This window comes from Thunnus thynnus, chromosome 3, assembly GCF_963924715.1.
Source record: "Thunnus thynnus chromosome 3, fThuThy2.1, whole genome shotgun sequence".
Taxonomy (NCBI): domain Eukaryota; kingdom Metazoa; phylum Chordata; class Actinopteri; order Scombriformes; family Scombridae; genus Thunnus; species Thunnus thynnus.
Window position 1 is genome coordinate 4079685 of NC_089519.1, and position 18288 is coordinate 4097972.

The 18288-nt window shown below is 40.2% G+C and overlaps 1 protein-coding gene across 4 annotated transcripts in view; it reads left to right on the top strand.

Moving 5' to 3' along the window:
- Nucleotides 1–3123: 3123 nt before the first annotated feature.
- prkcaa (protein kinase C, alpha, a) overlaps nucleotides 3124–18288 on the top strand; it is a 146150-nt gene continuing 130985 nt past the window's right edge. For all 4 annotated transcript variants that reach the window (XM_067581499.1, XM_067581503.1, XM_067581505.1 and 1 more), the window contains exons 1-2: nucleotides 3124–3454; nucleotides 5923–5954. In XM_067581499.1, coding sequence (XP_067437600.1) covers nucleotides 3288–3454; nucleotides 5923–5954 — 199 coding nt within the window. In that variant the 5' untranslated portion in view covers nucleotides 3124–3287. The remainder of the gene's footprint in view (nucleotides 3455–5922; nucleotides 5955–18288) is intronic.

Genomic DNA, 18288 nt, shown 5'->3' on the forward strand with positions numbered 1-18288 from the left:
TTGAGTTGAATAGATTATGATTTTGAAAGACTGATACACAACAGTGCCAGTGGACATTTCTTGGACGGTAAGTGCACTTTTTAATCTCACTAAGAGCACCATAAAACATCATGTGTGCTGTTACTGTAGCCAGGAAATCAGTATTTTTGGCACCTGTGCGCCCATCTGAAATGCCCTTTTAACTTATGTTGGACTTGCAGTGCTGACACAAAGTGAATTTTATCAAAACTGGAACTTGACTGATGTTGTTGTGGGAGTGTTCTGGTTAGGGGTCAAGGAGAAAGTCTAAAAGAACAACTCTTATTTGTTCATAGAATACAAATACGTGTTGTTGCTTATTCTAACAGACTGTATGAATACACTGGGAAAGAAATATTCCATGTTTTTTCTTTATTAAGCAAAAATGTTACTAATAGTAAAGATGCCCATTCTTATATTACAATTGTATTGCTTTATACCCTTGTCGGTGCTCTAATATAAAGTCAAAAAGCACAAAAAGAGTTGAAGCCACTCAAATATAACTTTAATGGACTTTTTGTCTGTGGTCCACTAGTGCTGAACTGAGCTCATTCATGTAATAAACATTTCCAAAAGAGCAGCTAAAATGTGTAATGCTTTATTTTTCCACACGATGACGCCCCTATCCCGAATTCCTCCAGCGGGACCGGGGGGGGCCTCCTCCCTCCACAGGGTCCTGTTGCGTGACATCAGCCGGAGTGACAAGGAGGAAGCCAAGCGGTGCAGCGTCAAGTTACACAAAGATACACAGACCAGGACCAGGAAGTTAGTCTTCAAAATAAATTTGGTAAAAGAGCCTTTTGGATAATTGTGCCAGCCAAACAAGAGGCTTTTTTTTTTTTTTAATAAAAGAAGCACATTGTGGTCGACTTCTTATTTAACAAGTTGCTCCACAGGTTTGTGATTATGATGATATGCTACAAAATGTTATAATTTGGGCAATAAAACAGACTGTAGATTGGCAGATAAACAATGAAGAGTGTGAAACTTATGAATAGAAGAGTCATTCTTATACATTCTCTCATTTCTACTAACTTCTAGTCAATTAAATTGCAGTGAAATTAAAATATTCCCCATTTTTCTGGGGACACCCTAGAACTCCCTCAAGGACCCCTGGAGGTCCCCGGACCCCAAGTTGAAAACTGCTGGTTTACAATATTTTGTGTTCAACAGGAGACATGCCGTCTGTTCTTTTAGATGACGTAAAAGGTTGGTGGGTGAAGCTTTCATGCATTGTTTGACAACAGGGGGATTGTGAACCCCTTTGTGACTGAGATTAAAGGCTCTACAGATGCTGGGCTACACAGATGACACCAGGGTTGTTTTTTATGAGAGTCTGACAATATTAAAAGAGTCTATTCTCAGTTGCCAGTTTATTAGGTACACCTCAACAGCCCAGCAGGAAATCCTACCTTCATGACAGTTGTTCCATATTTTATGAGACTTTTAGAAAGGTGTTGATTTAATTTCATGGTCATTTTGGAGGCTGTGGTTAGTCGTGTATGTGTTTTACTGAGAAGTGTTTCTAACATTTAGTCTACAGTCATTGATATAAATGGGACGGACACTCAAACACAACTTTACGAAACCTTAAACCTAAACTGAACCTAATAACCTTCAAAAATGTAGGATTAGTCGAAGGACTGTTGTATTAGTATACTTTAGTTTTAAGTAGTTTATTTAGTTAGTATAGTTTACAGTTAACAGTTGTACATAGTATTGCATGTGTAGATTCATATAACGACAGTGTGATATAACCCGCGGCCTGTTATTTGCTCATTTTTCCTAAGCAAACTAATAATAATCCTTGTGCAGACTGCACAGTTAATATTTCATGACGTGAATGACTTTAGACTTATTCATGCATTAAAAGATTAACAGTATTTTTGACTGACATTTTCTTTTAGACCATAATAAACCATGAAATGAGTCATCTGGTCCTCCAGGTCCACAGTGTTCCATATAATATTTTTTCTATAAATTTTATTTAACCTGCTGATCACGATGCACAGATATTCACTATACTCACCTTTTCCATTAGACTATGGATTGCAACACATGGTAGGCTATTTCTAAAACTTGAGCTACTGTCCTGATAAACTTATATTATTAACTTGACCTATTGGGCAGCAATCACTTTTCAACAGACTATAATCATACTGGCCAGTTTCCAAGTAGGAATGTAGCCAATTATATAGCAGGATATTAGTAGAAACCTGCTTCTTCACAGCTGACTTTAAATATCCCCTGCAGACATATGTTAGGATATATAAAAATACCCTGCTTTAAATAATAATTTCAAAAGTGCTGCACACAAGACATGTCTGACCTCACTGAAAAATCTATTCTCAGTGTTTGTGCACTGCAGGCTTCAAGTTTCCACATCACACTTTGAAAGTTTGGATAAAGGACCAAGACTGTCTGCGAACTAGTTGTGAAGTCACAAACCGGGCTCATAGCTACGAGCTTTAAAGTCCCCCTCCACTCAAAAATGTTCTTCTTGTTATTTCAGTTGGATGTTTGAGCTTCACTGTGCAGAATGATGTATGTGCAGAGTTTGACACAAGGAGGCTGTTTTCACATTCATCTGCTGAAAGTTTCTCTGTGCTCACCAAACTAGTTTGGAGCCAAATCCTGGTCCAATTTTCAATTTACACAAGTGTGATGTGGAAAGTCAAAGCCTCCAGTGCACAAACACTGAGAACGGACTTTGAAGTAGGAGACATCTTGTGTCCAGCAGTTGAACTTTTGAAATGAAAACTATTTGCACATTTATAGATTCTAGATTACCACTTTAAAGATTTTAACGAGATAAAAACCCATATCAGACACAAATTATCATTCAAAGTATTGTATCTATTTATCTCTAAACATGTCTGGAAGGGAACTTTAAACTCAGATTTTCAGTGAGCACAAAGAAACTTCCCACTTTCTTCAGGTGAAGGTGAAAACAGACACAACACATGCAGGTAACAATAAGAAAAAGCACCTTTGAGTGGAAGAGGACTTGACATAAGAAAGAGAAAAGACTTCTACTTTGAAGATATGGACCGGATATAGTATTTGTTCACTGAGGCTGGGTTGACAGTGTGCAGAGCTGTCAGTGGAGCAGCCCAGTGGTATCGACAGGCAGGGAAAGCCCTCAGACAGTAAGTACAGTGTCTCCGCACTCTGCAGGCTCCGCACTGAGCGCTGCGCGTCTGAAGGGACTGACAAACATTTCGACACAGCCAGAGAAAGCTGCAGCATTCATTTGTCTTTAGGGGGACATGGCTGATGTGAGTTTAAACGAGTCGTCCTCCGAGGACGTAGCGAATAGGTTTGCTCGTAAAGGTGCTTTGAGGCAAAAAAACGTCCACGAAATCAAGAACCACAAATTCATAGCCCGGTTCTTCAAGCAGCCGACTTTCTGCAGCCACTGCACCGACTTCATCTGGTAAGTTATTCTGCCGTCTCCCACTTCCACCCCCCCTGATCTGACTGCTGCCTGCTGCCTGCTGCCTGTTGCATGCTGGATAACTTCAGCCGACACTTTGCTGCATGATGTAACACAACTTCTGACTACAACTTTCCCTTCTTAATCCTTCAATCTGTACACTTCTGAAACAACTTTCACCGCTGCGTTCATCTGACTGAGATGTCAAGAAGTCTTTATTATTACTCAAGTAGATTTTACTACAGGGATCCAATTCTGTGGAGGTTTTGCCTGTTATGTTGTTTATTGTCAGTGTTGTTATTGACTTGTGGGAAAACGACAGAGGAGTGAGTGACACTTTTAGGATGCTGATTTTATATGCATTCTTTACTCTAATTTGGAAAATTCCCAAGTGAGAAAAAGTGAAATCAAAGCAACCATTTTCAGTTTGGTGGTGCCCCTGAGAGCATCAGGACCCCCCTTTGGAAAAAATCTTCAGTCGTGCACAAATAGAAACGAACACATTTTTACCATAGTGTCACTTTGTCAGTCTCGATAGGCAACCAAATAACAACAGTTCCTGCTGGTTTTCATGTCGTGTTCCCTGATGAGTGTCTTGCTGCTGTGCGGTTCTTGAGCTTGGACCTGCTGGAAAGGTTTGAATGAGTAATAGGTTCCCCTTCCTGGCACATACTAAAGCTTCCCATCTAAAGCTACTGTGGAGAACAATTGAAGCATTTATCATTTATTCATTGTGCTTCACACTAAGTTTTTTGTTGAGGGAGTTTCTGCAGTTTACTGGCACTGTGGGATCATATGGAAAAGCATTTCACCTACACTACAGAGTAATGTTTCAGAAATATGAACATGGTGTGGGCAGTGAGTTACTGAATGTTGCCTTTATGTTGCATTTTTTCCGTTAGTGGCTCATGGGAAGCAAATGTACAGTATACGGAAAGTATGACATTGATTATAAGAGCGTGTTTAGAGCTCTTTCTACTTGTTTGTGTCTCGTTTTTTTCCTTCTCTTCCAGTCTGTAATGTAATGAATCAGAGGTCAGTATTTCAAGGTTCAAAAGTCATTGAATATGTTTATGGTAACCTCTCAGACTTCAGTTCAGTCTTCAGTTTAGCTTTTGGAGTTGGAGTATGTTTAGTTATTATGCTGTTTTTTTCTAGTGAGATAACTAAACTTAACTGTATGTCAACTGTGAGGGAGGTAGAGTTGCAGCCATGTTTACAGACCTCCACTGTTGCAGGTAGGAGTGTGATCTCAGGCCCGTTACTGCTGGCAGCTCATAACCATGACAGTTTTACAGCATGACCTGGACCCTACCAGACACTACTCCTTAGCAATGCTCTGAGGCCTTGTTCAGACTACTAGCCCAAATCTGTTTTTTGGCATATCCAGGTTGATTTTTGAAAGTCTGGACAGCAAAAATAAAATGAAACATGAAATGCAATTTTTGCAAATTGGATCCGAGCCGCATTCGGAGGTGGTTTGAAATGCGATTCCAATTGGATTTCTACAGATGCGTCTTGGTCTGGACGCTCAAATTGGATTTCAAAATGTCTTTTGCTTCGCTTGCAACGCGACACATAATGACCAAGTCAAATTCACAGTGATGAAAAGTGCATCAGAGCAGTTGAGCGGAAGAATGACTGCAGCTCTGAACATCACAATGTATACCAGCCTCCTCTGTCGCTGAGTTTGTCTGGTGCGATGGAGGAGTTCATGTTTCCGTGTTGGAAAGCCACGTCGCTGGTGTACATAGTTACTGACACAAATCCGATCTGATCACTTGTAAATAACGGTGCGGACGGTCAGTCTTAAAGATCTGATTTGCCTGCAGTCTGAACAAAGCCTTAAGCACAAGCTGGTCTGAAAGTCAAAGGCGACAACCTGTTGCTCTGGAGTATAAATTAAAGAAGAGTAGCCTCTTAATGCAAGCTTTTGTCTTGGATTTGTCAGTAGATTGTATTTTGTGTGATTGTCGAACACCTAATTCCAAAACCGGTCTTTAAACTGCTTCCCACAAAATTTTTGGACTTCAGACATTTGCTCCCATTCAAACACATCGGCATTAGTGATGTTGGCCACTGTTGATGTTTGGTGACACATTTCAATGGCTCGCAGCCGTTGTAGTGCTTCATCCCAAAAAGTGTTGGATGGGGTTGAAGGCTCTGTGAAGGCCAGTCAAGTTCCTCCACACCAACACAAACCATTTCTGGACCAGACCTTGCTTTGTGTACGGGGGGACATTGTCATGTTGAAACAGGAAAGCACCTTCCCCAAACTGTCTCCGCAAAGTTGTAAGCACACTGATGAGAGCCCAACAATGCTATTGTTCAGTAATGGTGTACATTACGCAACACCCTGTCTCTTGAATGAATGAGTGTGTACTGAGTGTACTCTACATGTGTGTGAGTGTTAGAGAGAGTATTCACAACCATTTAATTCAGCTTTCTTTCTTTCTTTTTTTTCCCAGGGGGTTCGGAAAACAAGGATTCCAGTGCCAAGGTAAAACAAAACTGACATCTGACTCATTCAAGTGTTATGAGACCCGTGTGTTTTTGTGTGTGACATGTACATTGTGACAAGTTTGCACACACTATAGTATCTGCTTCACTGCTTTGTCATAATATCTGTCACATGAACACATCACATTTAGGGTTGATCTTTTTTTTTTTCTCCTCTCTTTTTTGCTGCTCTTTGAGCCACACCAGCTTTATTTCATTTGTGCAGCCTACACAAGGGAAGGATGTTTGATGGCCAGTGTGAATAACTGATTTATCTGTGCGAGCATATCTCTGGCTATTTATTAACTGCTCTGTTATGAAGAGAATCATGGATAAATATGGCAGATACCACAACAAATTCATGAACAAACTTATTCGACACGTACAAATGATCAAAACTCGGATTTTCATGTATCAACACTACCCGCAAATTTGCAAATTTCACAAGCATGGGAGTATTTGTTCAGCCGCAGTGAGAGTAGTGTAATTGTGGCCAGAAGGAAATGAGTCTTGAATAACATGTCTTTCATTATGTTGTAGTACAGCGTAAGAGACAGAGAGGGACTATGAAAGCACTAAGAGAAGATAGATTTATGCTGTTTGTTTCTGGGGTCTGTAATCACGAATTTGATATCTGTAGGCACTTCCTTTGAGCTTGTTGCATAGCACTGAATTTTATTTAAAATGCTGATTATTACAGTGATATTTCAAGCTTAATGTGATATTAGTAAAGCGACTTCTCATGAGTGAAGTTTTCATTTAGTAAAGGCGAGCCAGTCGGGCAAAAAATGAGTAATAAAGGTGTGCTGGGTATTAACTGTGACAGGTGAGACTAGTTTAGACAAGAACTGATTCAGTGGAAGGAATAGAGAAAAGGTACAAAGCCGCTGCTCACGTCAGCCCCCAAAGCACCAACATCACGATGAAGATGTTGGTGATGAAGGTGATTTTGGGGGCTGCCAATTTAAGCTTCAGCATGCATCAACTCTCAGAATTCCTCATCTAATGTGGAAATCTCTGGGCTTGCCAAAGTCTGACTCTGGCTGCCAGTGGCCAGGTAACAGTGCAGAACGCAGATATATTGTGATTGTGTTGTTTTGGCACCGGTGGTTGATTAAAAGCCCAGTCTGCTGTCATTGCTATCTGTCCTTTATTTAATCATTGAAATCAATGATTAAACTTGATCCGGATTAATTAAAAGTTAATTAAAACAAGTTTTTACTGAATTGACACAGAAAACATACACTAATATAATACATGAGAAAATATAACATATATAGAACATTGTAATTTAAAAGTGCATTGCAGGCTTTTTCAGTTATTTGCTTATACCAAATGGCAAGTTTCTCATTTATATTGTAGAAACACTGGATTAAAATCAGCGCTCACACATTACAGTAACATTTTCATTACAGACATTTGCATTTTTACAAAGTGTCGTTTCTGCTGCAATTTCTGAAAATGATAGTAGTATAATTATTATCAGATAATGACTGTTGTTCATGTCCAGTGGTAGAAAGTAACTAATTACATTTGCTCAAGTACTGTACTTAAGTACAGTTTTGAGGTACTTTACTTGAGTACTTGAATTTCCCTTTGATGCTACTTCATACTTCTACTCCACTACATTTATTTGACAGCTTTAGTTACTTTTCAGATGAAGATTTGACACAATGGATAATATAAAAAGTTTTTAAAATACAACACATTGTTAAAGATGAAATCAGTGGTTTCCAACCTTTTCGGCTTTTGACGTCTTACATAAAGCAGTGTGTAGTCGGGGTCACATTTCACATGTCTATGAGTTGTTAACAGCTCCACCAAATAGTGATTTTTTTCCCTCCAAACTTCTCACATGCTTTCATTTCAATAAATGTTCAAATGATCCAATATTTCACCAAAAGCTAAACTAGCTCCACCTCCAGCAGCTACAACAGTAACATGCTGCTCTAAAACTGATGATGTCATATATAATAATATATCAGTCAAAGGGACCAAAGCTGCAAATACTATGTACTTTTACTTAAGTAGGATTTTCCATGCAGGACATTTACTTGTAATGGAGGATTTTTACATTGCTGTTTGTTTGAGTGTCATCAAGTGTGCTAAAAGCATCAAATGTTTTCCCCGCAGTAAAATCTACATCTATTTAATGACCTGGTGAGAGGTGCTCTTGGTGGATTTCTTCTTACTGAGCTGTTGAGTAGAACAAAACACAGTGTCTCTTTATTGGAGGCTTAAAGATAAACACACTGCCACTGCAAGGCGTTTGATCTCAGTGATTTAGAGCTTTTCTCTTGAGAGCGTCAGAGACGGTGAGACACACTGAGGTCTTAAGTGAATCATTAGACATCATACTAATAAATTGAGATGCTTCATAGTGTTTGATGTGTCTGTAAAGGTTTGTATCTGGGAAATGTTCACCTATAGGAGCGTGTATATTAGCCCGTGTCTGCATGTTCCTATTGAGCATGACTGCCAACAATTACCCAACACCCACTCTTCTCTGTGATCTTCCTCTCACAGAAGTGAGATGCAGGCTGCTCTCAGCCTTCTAGTATTTGCTTGTACTTAGGTGAAACCATTCTCAGTAGTGAGTCAGTCCAAGGTGTTGGAGTGTTGACAGCCTAACGTGTTTTTGCAAAACCTGACATTACCGTCAGCGTGTCCGCCAACCCTCTCCTCTGCTTTCACGGCGAGTTGTCATTTTCATCCTGGCTTCATTGTTACCGTCGCAGCTTTTCACACAGATGATAAAGGGAATGATTAGAAGGACGTCAGAGACAGGAGTAGGGTGTAAGAGAGGTCTCAGACATAAACGGTGCTCTGGAACTCTTCTCCTTCATCGCATCGGAGACGTCATGTGTGTCAAGTCATATCCTCAGAAAGAAGAAGGCTGAAAAGCTGACCACATTCTCTATCATAAATCCCTGCCTGAGCATGTTTAAATAAGTAATGTCTGCCATATCAAGATGAATGTGATTGGTTTCACTGCAGCTATTCAAAGTGAGAAAGGTCCCCACTTTGTATTATCTGTTTAGCCATCAATTATTAAACTTAAGCTCCTATAAAATGAGGGTCAAGTCCTCCAGCAGAGACGGCGAGCCTCTCAGCCACTACTTGAAAATGACAAAGTGATAAACTGCAGAGTGGCATTTCTGTAACAAGAGTGACATTTAATTTTCAGCCCTTTTCTAAGAATAGGGTGGACTACGCAGTATTACATCACAGGTGGAGTTATAGTGTTAGAGCTTGAAATTGCAAGGTTCAGTTTAGCATTTTTTCAATTCAAAATTGATCAATCATATTTAAGCTCATTAAATGATGAAATGCTTGTGTGGTTATTTTCAGGAACATTTGGGGGATTCAATATATGAACAAAGTACGGAACAGTTTTGCCAGCTGTTGTCAGATCTTCAATAATCATCATCTCATAACTAAACAGCATCACGTTTGTTATGATGAGAGCTGAATTAATGATTGGTTTATCTTCTCAGATGTGAATATTTTCTCGTTTTGTTTGTCATCTATAAAAGTAAAATCAATATCTAAAAGCTTTGAACTATCTCTTTGGACAAAACCAGCAATTTGTATATGTCAATCACAGCATTAATCATTTAATCCAGTAATGGAAATAACTATCAGTAGCAGCCCTACTAAATGATACTGTATGTTAGAGCATAAGGATATTACTGTTCTATACTGATGTGAGTATATAAGGGATAATGTGAGTATTGTCATATTAAAATCCTCAGAGTTTATTGTGTTTAACAATAAGTGAGCGCAGGTGGAAAAAAAAAAAAAATCAAATCACTCTCAGTATGACACTTGCAATGTAATTCTGGAGCAAAGTTAATGTTGTGGAAACAAACGAGCCTGTCAGTAACCATCTTTCTAGATGTTATCTGTATTGTGAACGATCTGTCTGTCGACTCCTGGCTGCTTTTCCTGCGGAGTCTTATTTCAGGGCTTTGGCCTGCTGCCGTAGTGCAGCAGGGAATCACCATTTAGTTGACATTGTAATACAGCCGGGCAATTTGTACCCATGTCACTCAATAGATTTACCTTTCAGACCCTGTTAAGATCACACTGTGTTTGGAAACCTTGGCGGCCCGGGTTGAGGGTTAAGGTTTCTCATTTGGTTTTCATCCCTTGAAATTGTTATCCAAGGGTTAAGCCAGTAATTTTGTTTTCTGACCTGTTTAACATTCATTCAGTTAAACATATTCATAGCGAGCCACAGTCTCCTGTTGGCCAGTGAGCAGCCTTCCTTAAGTGTTTTTGGGGGTCAAGAGCCTCTGTCAAGGGCACCTGTGTAGACATTTAATGAAGGGTTTGACAGTATAATATTCATTCCTTACTCCTTGTTTCTTCAAGTCAGTCCACAAAATGGCTTAACAAGATGTAGTGTCACGATCAACGGGGGGGAACCCAAACGTAGTACACAGACTTAAGAGTTGGAATGAATAAGAAAAGGTTTATTGACTGGGCTCTCAGGGAGGGAAGGTGTATAGAAGTGGGGATGTCAGCAGGCAGAGGCAGAGGGAAGCCGGTGGCTGGCGAAGCAGAGCAGGGATGAAGACAGAGTACGTGAGCGTGGCCGGATGAAGCTAGTTTGGAAGGTAGCAGACGGGTCGACAAGCTGACTGGTCGGCGGGCGGAGATATGAGCAGGAAAACAGGCAGGCGTGCAGTGATCCTGTGGAATAGGAAGGTTAGTTCAGTGAACAAAACAACACGAGAGACTAAGCTTTGAACACACGATTCAGTGGGCTGGGATGTGATCTACCACGATGGCTGAAGAACTGGGGATATACTGCTGAGTAGATGAATTGATGGACTGCAGGTGTGTGTATCGGAGCAGGTGTGTAGACTGGACAGCAATTGGGGAACCGGGAGAGTTAGAGGAGCACCACGCCCATATCACACACACACACACACAGGGGAGCACAGGAGACACAGGGGTAAGGGAAACACCAGAAACACAAGGGAGAAACCGGAGGCATGGCTATGACTATGACACGTAGATGGCATCAAGAGGCAATCGTGCCCTGCCACTGTAAGCTGAAACATGAAACCATTAATGGAGCATACACTCCCACAGTAGTAACAACAAGCTCTTTACTCCCTCAAACTCTACTAATGCTCACTCATCTCCATTGACAGGAACTTTTTACTTGGACCCTGAAAGTAGTCCCATAAACTGCTGCTTCAAAACTGACTATAATTTCAAAGTATCAGTAGTAAAGTCCTCTCACAGGACATATTTCACCAAAGACTAGAAGGGTAAGTTGATGTGAAAAGAGTGAGGAATTAAAGGAAAGATGAAATTACAACTGAACCAAATATTTGAAGTGATTTTATTGTTCACCTTGGTATTCCAGGATAAATGGTATCCCTGTCCCATACACAATAGTGACTGTAGAAGTCCATTGTTTCTGCTCCCTATGCTGCTTGTAACACACATGATTTCTTCAGTGTTGACTCAGTTGATGGGTTGGAGCTCACTCAGTAGTTTCTTGAAGACGACCTCAGAGTTTATCATTTATCAGCAGACTGTCGACGACTGAATTTCACTTGAGGCTTTCCGATGTTCTCTGATGCACGAGAGGAAGCTCATGTGTTTTGCTGTTGTGTAAGAACCTGACCTCCCAAGAGAGCAGAGTGCCTGATGACCAGCCATACAAATGAGGCCATGCACAGGTCAAGGGTGATGCATTAATGATCCGTTTTAGCCTGCAGGCTTGATGCATCGCTACCAAGCCCTCTATAGAAAGGAAACCGTTTCAAAAAGATAAATCAACTAAGCCCCTCGGTGTCTGTGGTGGTTAGCCGCATTGTTTGATGTGTTAGACGCAACTTTGATCGTGTCAGACAAATAATAACCGCTTCAAATATTTTCATTTGCCACATCCTATTCATGCGATATGGCTTTGTTAACCTTGAGCGGCTCAGTGTTTGGACAGTTCTCAGAATATCCTTGTGCACATCCGCCACAGTGTCATCCCAACAAGGCCTGTGTTGACTGTCTGTGGAAATGTAAACTCCCTGAGTGTACATGGTCCCCCGCCATGCTGTCTGGCACACACATTCTACTTTAACGGCTTATTGTTGTTTTATCTTTTCATGTTCAACCTCCTCAAACAGCGTGTGCTTCTTAGTCAGTGTTTTTTTCTGCTCCATGTGTGCGCTGCACCCTGAAGTTGGATTATATCTTGGCTACACAAGAGTCATTTCAGCCGCGGTCCTCAGTCATCCATCTCCACACATCTCACAGGAACAGATTTGCTTTCATTTTAGTCAGTAGTGTAGATAAACAGGCCTAACTTTTTAACCTTTAACCAGCAAATTGATGCAGCGCAGCCTTTCACCCGAGCACATTGGGAACTGATCAAATTCTGTGTATCCAAGAACCCTTAAATCAGACTAAATTATGTAACATCAGCTGGACTTTTCTTGCAGATTAGACATGGAAAATGACAACCTTGTGAGTTCTCCTTTTGTATGAAGCAGCAAAAAAGTGTTTAAGTAAATTTGCCTTACTTGACATCGCATGTCCTGCACTGAGACTATTGCACATGTGCAATGTCTATGCTGAAACGATATATCGTGCAGCCCTCGTTAGAAGCCTGGTAATGATGCTTAAGGTTCAGTATCAGTGCAGTGTTGATGATAGCAGAAACACAGACAACCATCCAACTAACCATTGGCCTGTGTTCATTATATATTGCAGGGTCATGAATATATAGCATTGAAGGCACTACAGCTCCATTTCTCTTACGTGGCAGTGATACATGCATTTATTTCTCCAGGGGGGTTCATGAGAGACGTGAGAGTTTATTATAATTGCAACCTCAGGTGTCCTGAAATGAACAATGAGGATGCGAGTAATACTCGTACTGTGAAATTACTGGAAAACAGCGTAACTCTGCAGCGTAATAATCAAGGAGCCATTATCAATTGTGTTTTCAGTAGATAGCATTAGATATTACACAAGCAAAACCTCAGTAGTGCCCTCAGTTTTCTTCTATTAAATGAAGTGCAATTACATTAATTTAGTGGCGTAATACTTGTGAGCAGAAAGCTATTAAGAGTCAAAAACCCTCAGTGATGGAATTCTGCAGTACTAATCCAGCAGGACTATTATCATGTTCACAAATGCCCTTTCAGATTCTGGGCATGCTAAAAAAAAAAAAAGTTATTTTAATGTCAAAATGAACGTCCTCCACAGATGTTTTCATTTGCAAGTTCATGCAAATATATTTTGATTTGTGTGTTTATTTATTTCCCCGCAGAAATATGGGGGAAGAGATGCCAACTTGAAACAAAAAGGGCAGAGCCTTGGATTCTAATTAGCCTTCAGCCTCAGTCAGGGCCGTAAATCCACAGACAACCCTGCCACATCTGTTGCATGCCTTTCTGTGCGCCTTTGTCTCTGTTCTTTTATTCTCTATTGTAATGCAGTGGTATACTTAGAACAAAGACACAGAATCATTGCTAAGAGCTTTGATGCTAACAGCCGAATTTTGTTCCTTTAAGTAGAAGTACTCTGACAGTTTTTTTTTGTCTGTTTCTACTCCTTTCATCTCCGCCTCTACACTTATTCGCTTGTTTCTGTGTTTGTCCTCTGCCTTTTTTTTTTTGGGCTCAGAGCCAGAAAACTGCTCTCTACATTGTCCTCTGCCCTGCGCGGCTGCCTTATGGGGTTACTCCAACAGCTACTTTCTGTTTCTCTTTCCTCGCTCTCACATATCTAATCCCTTCATCGTTTGCTGTTTAAACTGAGGAAATAAGCAATCAGGGATTTGTTTTTTTGCTGTGTCTTCCTTTCATGCATTGTGTAACAGTTCTGTCAGGGTTCATATGATTCAACTGCTTGATGCTTGAAACTGTTTTGGCCCCGACATCAAGATGCAAGATTTAGAATTGGGTTGAATGGAGCACAGCAGAGGGAAGCCATCGTGACGTCTGTGTGTGTGTGTGTGTGTTTATGAGGCAGAGGAGGAAGGGGGCAGAGGGTCATATAGGCTATATTTAGAGTTGCTCCTTGGTGACCTGAAGAGATACAATGCTATGCATAGCTGCTGTTCTGTTTATAGGAGGACACTTGCTCTGTCTTTTTTAGATGGCCGCTGTGTGATTACATAAGGGCTTTGTCTTGGGACACACGTGTTAGTGGAGTTCTGCAGATGCTAGCAATTTAGTGACTGGACAAAGCATCTTTATTCAAGTCATGCTCATTGTGGCCACTTTTTCGTTTTTTTCAACTTCTTTATATTCTTCCTCAAAACAACCGCTAATACAGAAACTACTCAGATGACACAAATTAAGAGGAACTCACAGCTGGAAATTTTCTATCTTTAATGCTGCGGTTTTGATTTCAGCACATTGGCTTAAACAAAACCCATTTCAAACACCCATTTTTGCGATATTGGAAGATATCTTTCATTATTTCTCTTTGTCACAGATATTTGCACACAGCACGTCCTGTATGGACTCTACTACCCTGCTCATAACCACTGGCAACTTTTTAAAGACATTCATTTGTTTTGTACACATAGAGAACAGGCTCAGTCACTTAAAAAGAAAGAAAAAGGGGGAAGCGGTAAACTGCAAAGAATGCACACAAAGCATGCAATAAATGATTAACAAACACAAAATATGTCTTAACGTCTCTAATTTCATATCATTTTAAGAATTTCAGACCTCAGAGTTACTTTGTAACTGTGTAAAAATAGTAAACGTGCACCCTGATGCGGCTGACCCTGATAAGGCTGTTTAACTACCATATCAACCAACAATATCACTGTACTAATATTGGTGTGGTCCTTTCCTTTTCCTTTATAATTGAATAAATCTGTCACGCTCATTGAGAGAGACTTGTACCCTTTAGAAAGTCTTTGATACTGTGATTGACGCTTTTACATTGTACACCGTGATCAGGACCATGACCTGCAATGCTCCCCGTTGCTTGTAAAGGGATGCAGGGAGAGCTATGGACTCTCTGACAGTGACCATAATAACTAATGCTGCTCCAGCGAATCCTCAGCAGTAAAACCGCTTAGTCCTAAAGCCTTTCCAGCTGTAAGAGGTTCACTACTAGATTCATGGTTATCATAATAAGTACCTTACTTACTTACCTTTTATAACTTTCAGTCTACACTACTGTTTGAACTAAAAGCACAAAACAGTGCATTAATTTACATTACTGTCAAATCAGCTTAAAGGAGACAGCAGGTTACTCACTGGTAGTGATATTGATGCAAAGTTATTCATTTTCACGAGCCGGGGAACTCAGCGGCAGCTTGTCAGACAAAAATGAACAGCAACATAAACACTGGAAGCCACAATAGCTCTCTAAAACCTTGTTAACTATGTGCTGTTCATTTTAATCTGTCTGGTCACCACTCAGTCAGACTTCTGCTGGTGAGATAGTAGCAACCTGTAGCAGGCAGCAGCATTAGCTTACAGCTGATATATAAATCTAAAAATGATTTTAGGAAGAGTTCTGTACTTATGTGAGTTGGTGAAAAATCTTGACGAGCACAAGCAAAACAAGAGTTTTGTCGGATATATAAGGGCAGATGTAGAAAATGTTAATCTTAGCCCTTATCTGTCTTTGTTGGGTTGAGACTAAGTGACTCACCCAATAAAAATAAATTGAGATAATTATAGTTGTTGATTTATGACATAGCACTAGTTAGATTAAAGTGTGTTGCTATAGTACTGGGAATGCTGAGTTCTGTAAGTTGCCTTTGCTACTGATTGAATCCTTTCTGTTAATGTAAGTCTGCACCAGTGGATTATGGGCTCTGATTTGCAAAAGTGCTCATTGTTACAGTGTAGATAGAATTGATGTAATTGTGCGTGTGGTTCAAAAGTGCATGACTGTGTGTTGCTTCAACCAACCTCATGCTTTTAATGCTTTGAAACAGATTGATATCAGCTTTCCAAATGAGGTGTGACAGATTCAATGTCAAAATATGATTTCAAATGTATTAGAAAAGCTAATAAAAAGCAAGAATTGTTACATACTGTACATCTTTGTCTTTAAGCTACAGCTGGATAAAACCTCAACTGACCAGAAACAGCTTTGCCAAAGTAAACTCTATGGCCAGTTTGGATTTCCCTGAAAGCCTCCCACCTCTTCCTGTCTCTCGATAATCAATTCAGACCAGCTGCATTAAGATTAGACTAATCCATCATGGCGGTCTGCATTATTTATCACCTAAATACCCACTATGCATTTGGGTGGAAATGCTGTGTTGTGTTCAAAGCGTGCCTCATAGCACTAATGTGTTGTGGCACTGTATAAGGTAGTGTTTTCACAGAAAAATACTGCGGTTTGTCATATTTGTCAGACAACAGGGACTATGTCGGCATATGTAAACCCCAGTGCTTACAGGATGAACATTCATTATAAATATGGCTTTCAGAGGCACGTGACTAAACACTGATGTCAATATTTTAAATGGGATTGTGGTATTTGTTGCTCCCATGCGGCAGTGTTTCTCTCTGCTTCTGAGCGTGTATTAGATTACTTTCTGGTGCTTCTATGGAGACCCGGACGACACGTTGATGCAAATCTGCTTGTCTCCTGTCACAGGACGGCTCCTGCATAGAGGGAAATACATCCTTTGACACCTCCATGCCATGAGATAATAGAGCCCTGTTCAGTTCCTGATTGCATGCTGTCATGATGTAGCCCAGATCTGTTTCACAGTTTGATAAGGGGATTTGAGTGCAGGAAGGGGACTGACTAAGCAGTCCCAGGTGGGATGACGTCCATGTTCCTGCTGTCATGTTGATGGCACATGGAATTTGTATTGTCAGATTTCTCTGTTTCTGTCAGTTGGAAGACAGCGACAGCAAATCATCACAAGGCCTGCATAAAGCCAACAACATATCTGAGCTCCTGGGTATTGCCCTCATCACATGTGACTAGAATGATTGATTGATTTCAAAATTGAAGAAGACTTTAATTGTAATTGTTAATATGCAGTCTCTGCAATGTGTAACACAAAAATTGCAATCTAGATTATGTTTGACATGCAGTTTTTTTTTGATTTCTTTTTCTTGATGTGCGATTTCTATCTTTCTCACGTTGTTGGGGAAGTATTGAGGTAGTAGTGGATTCTGTAGAGGTGTATTTTAATCTGTTTTCAACAGGTGTTTGCAAAAGTCATAAAGTCATCCAATTGTGTATATGTCTGTATAATTTCTCCCTTAATAAAAAGCTTTTTAAAATGATATTGCTTTTTTAAATGACAAGCTGTGCAATTGTGAGCGAGAACATTAATGTTATTGTTGCATATTAGAGAAAGCATTTAAGGGAAAAGTATTCAAATTAGGTGTGACTAATCATATCATGTAACTGCCTATTGGGACAATTAAATTTTGCTCTATTGGAGCAATAACGTGGGGCAATTAAAACTTAAACAATTTAAACACAACCAACTTCACACAAGCAGCTACTTTGTGATTTACTGATATGCTGTTGGAATGAAGTGAACCGTGTGGGCTATCATTCATTGGCCTCTATCGGATGGATCTAAAGACAAATGAAGCAACATTCTGTCTCAAAATGTACCGTTCTAGCTTCTGCACGTTCTAACAACAGCATTGACATTACATTAGTGTCAGTGTTCCCTGTATATTCATTCTGCAGCCATGGAAATTATGAGCGCCGCTGCTAAAATTTCACATGATCATTGATATCAATGGGACATTAATGATTTTCACTCGCACACTGCAAGCACAGTAACACTCTACGTTATTGTGGAACTGTTTTGAGTCATTGACTAGTGTATAAAATCCCAGATTCCTCCCTCTTCTCGTTTTTCAAAGGACATCTACGTGAAAGACTATTATAAGAACAGCATAGCTGCTTTAAGGAATAGGACAGTGTGTAATGTGTGTGCGTAGTGAGTGTGTAGTTGAGTGAGTGGCAGAAGTGATGATGAATGCGAGCGGAGCAAAGGAAAAGGTTAGCAGTAAGCTGTCAATCTGGCAGTAAATGTAGAGTTCAGACTACAGTGTGTCAGTTAATAAATGCTGAAGCTTCTCAAGACCAAAAAAAGTCTCATCTGTTTTTTCCCCAACTGCTGGAAAAGTGAAGGGGGTTAGCTCCAAAGCTAGTGACAATGGGTTAGCCTGACCTGACCAGGCTCATTTAAGGTGGACTGACCTTTAAGGTGGACCACCTATTCTCATTTTAGTGTCAATCTTTTGGATTGGATTGGATTATTTTATTTTGAACATGTTAAAATAAAACACTGGTTGCTGAGTCTCCTGAGTTTTGCTCAGCCGCACCCCCCCACCCAACTGGTGCCACCC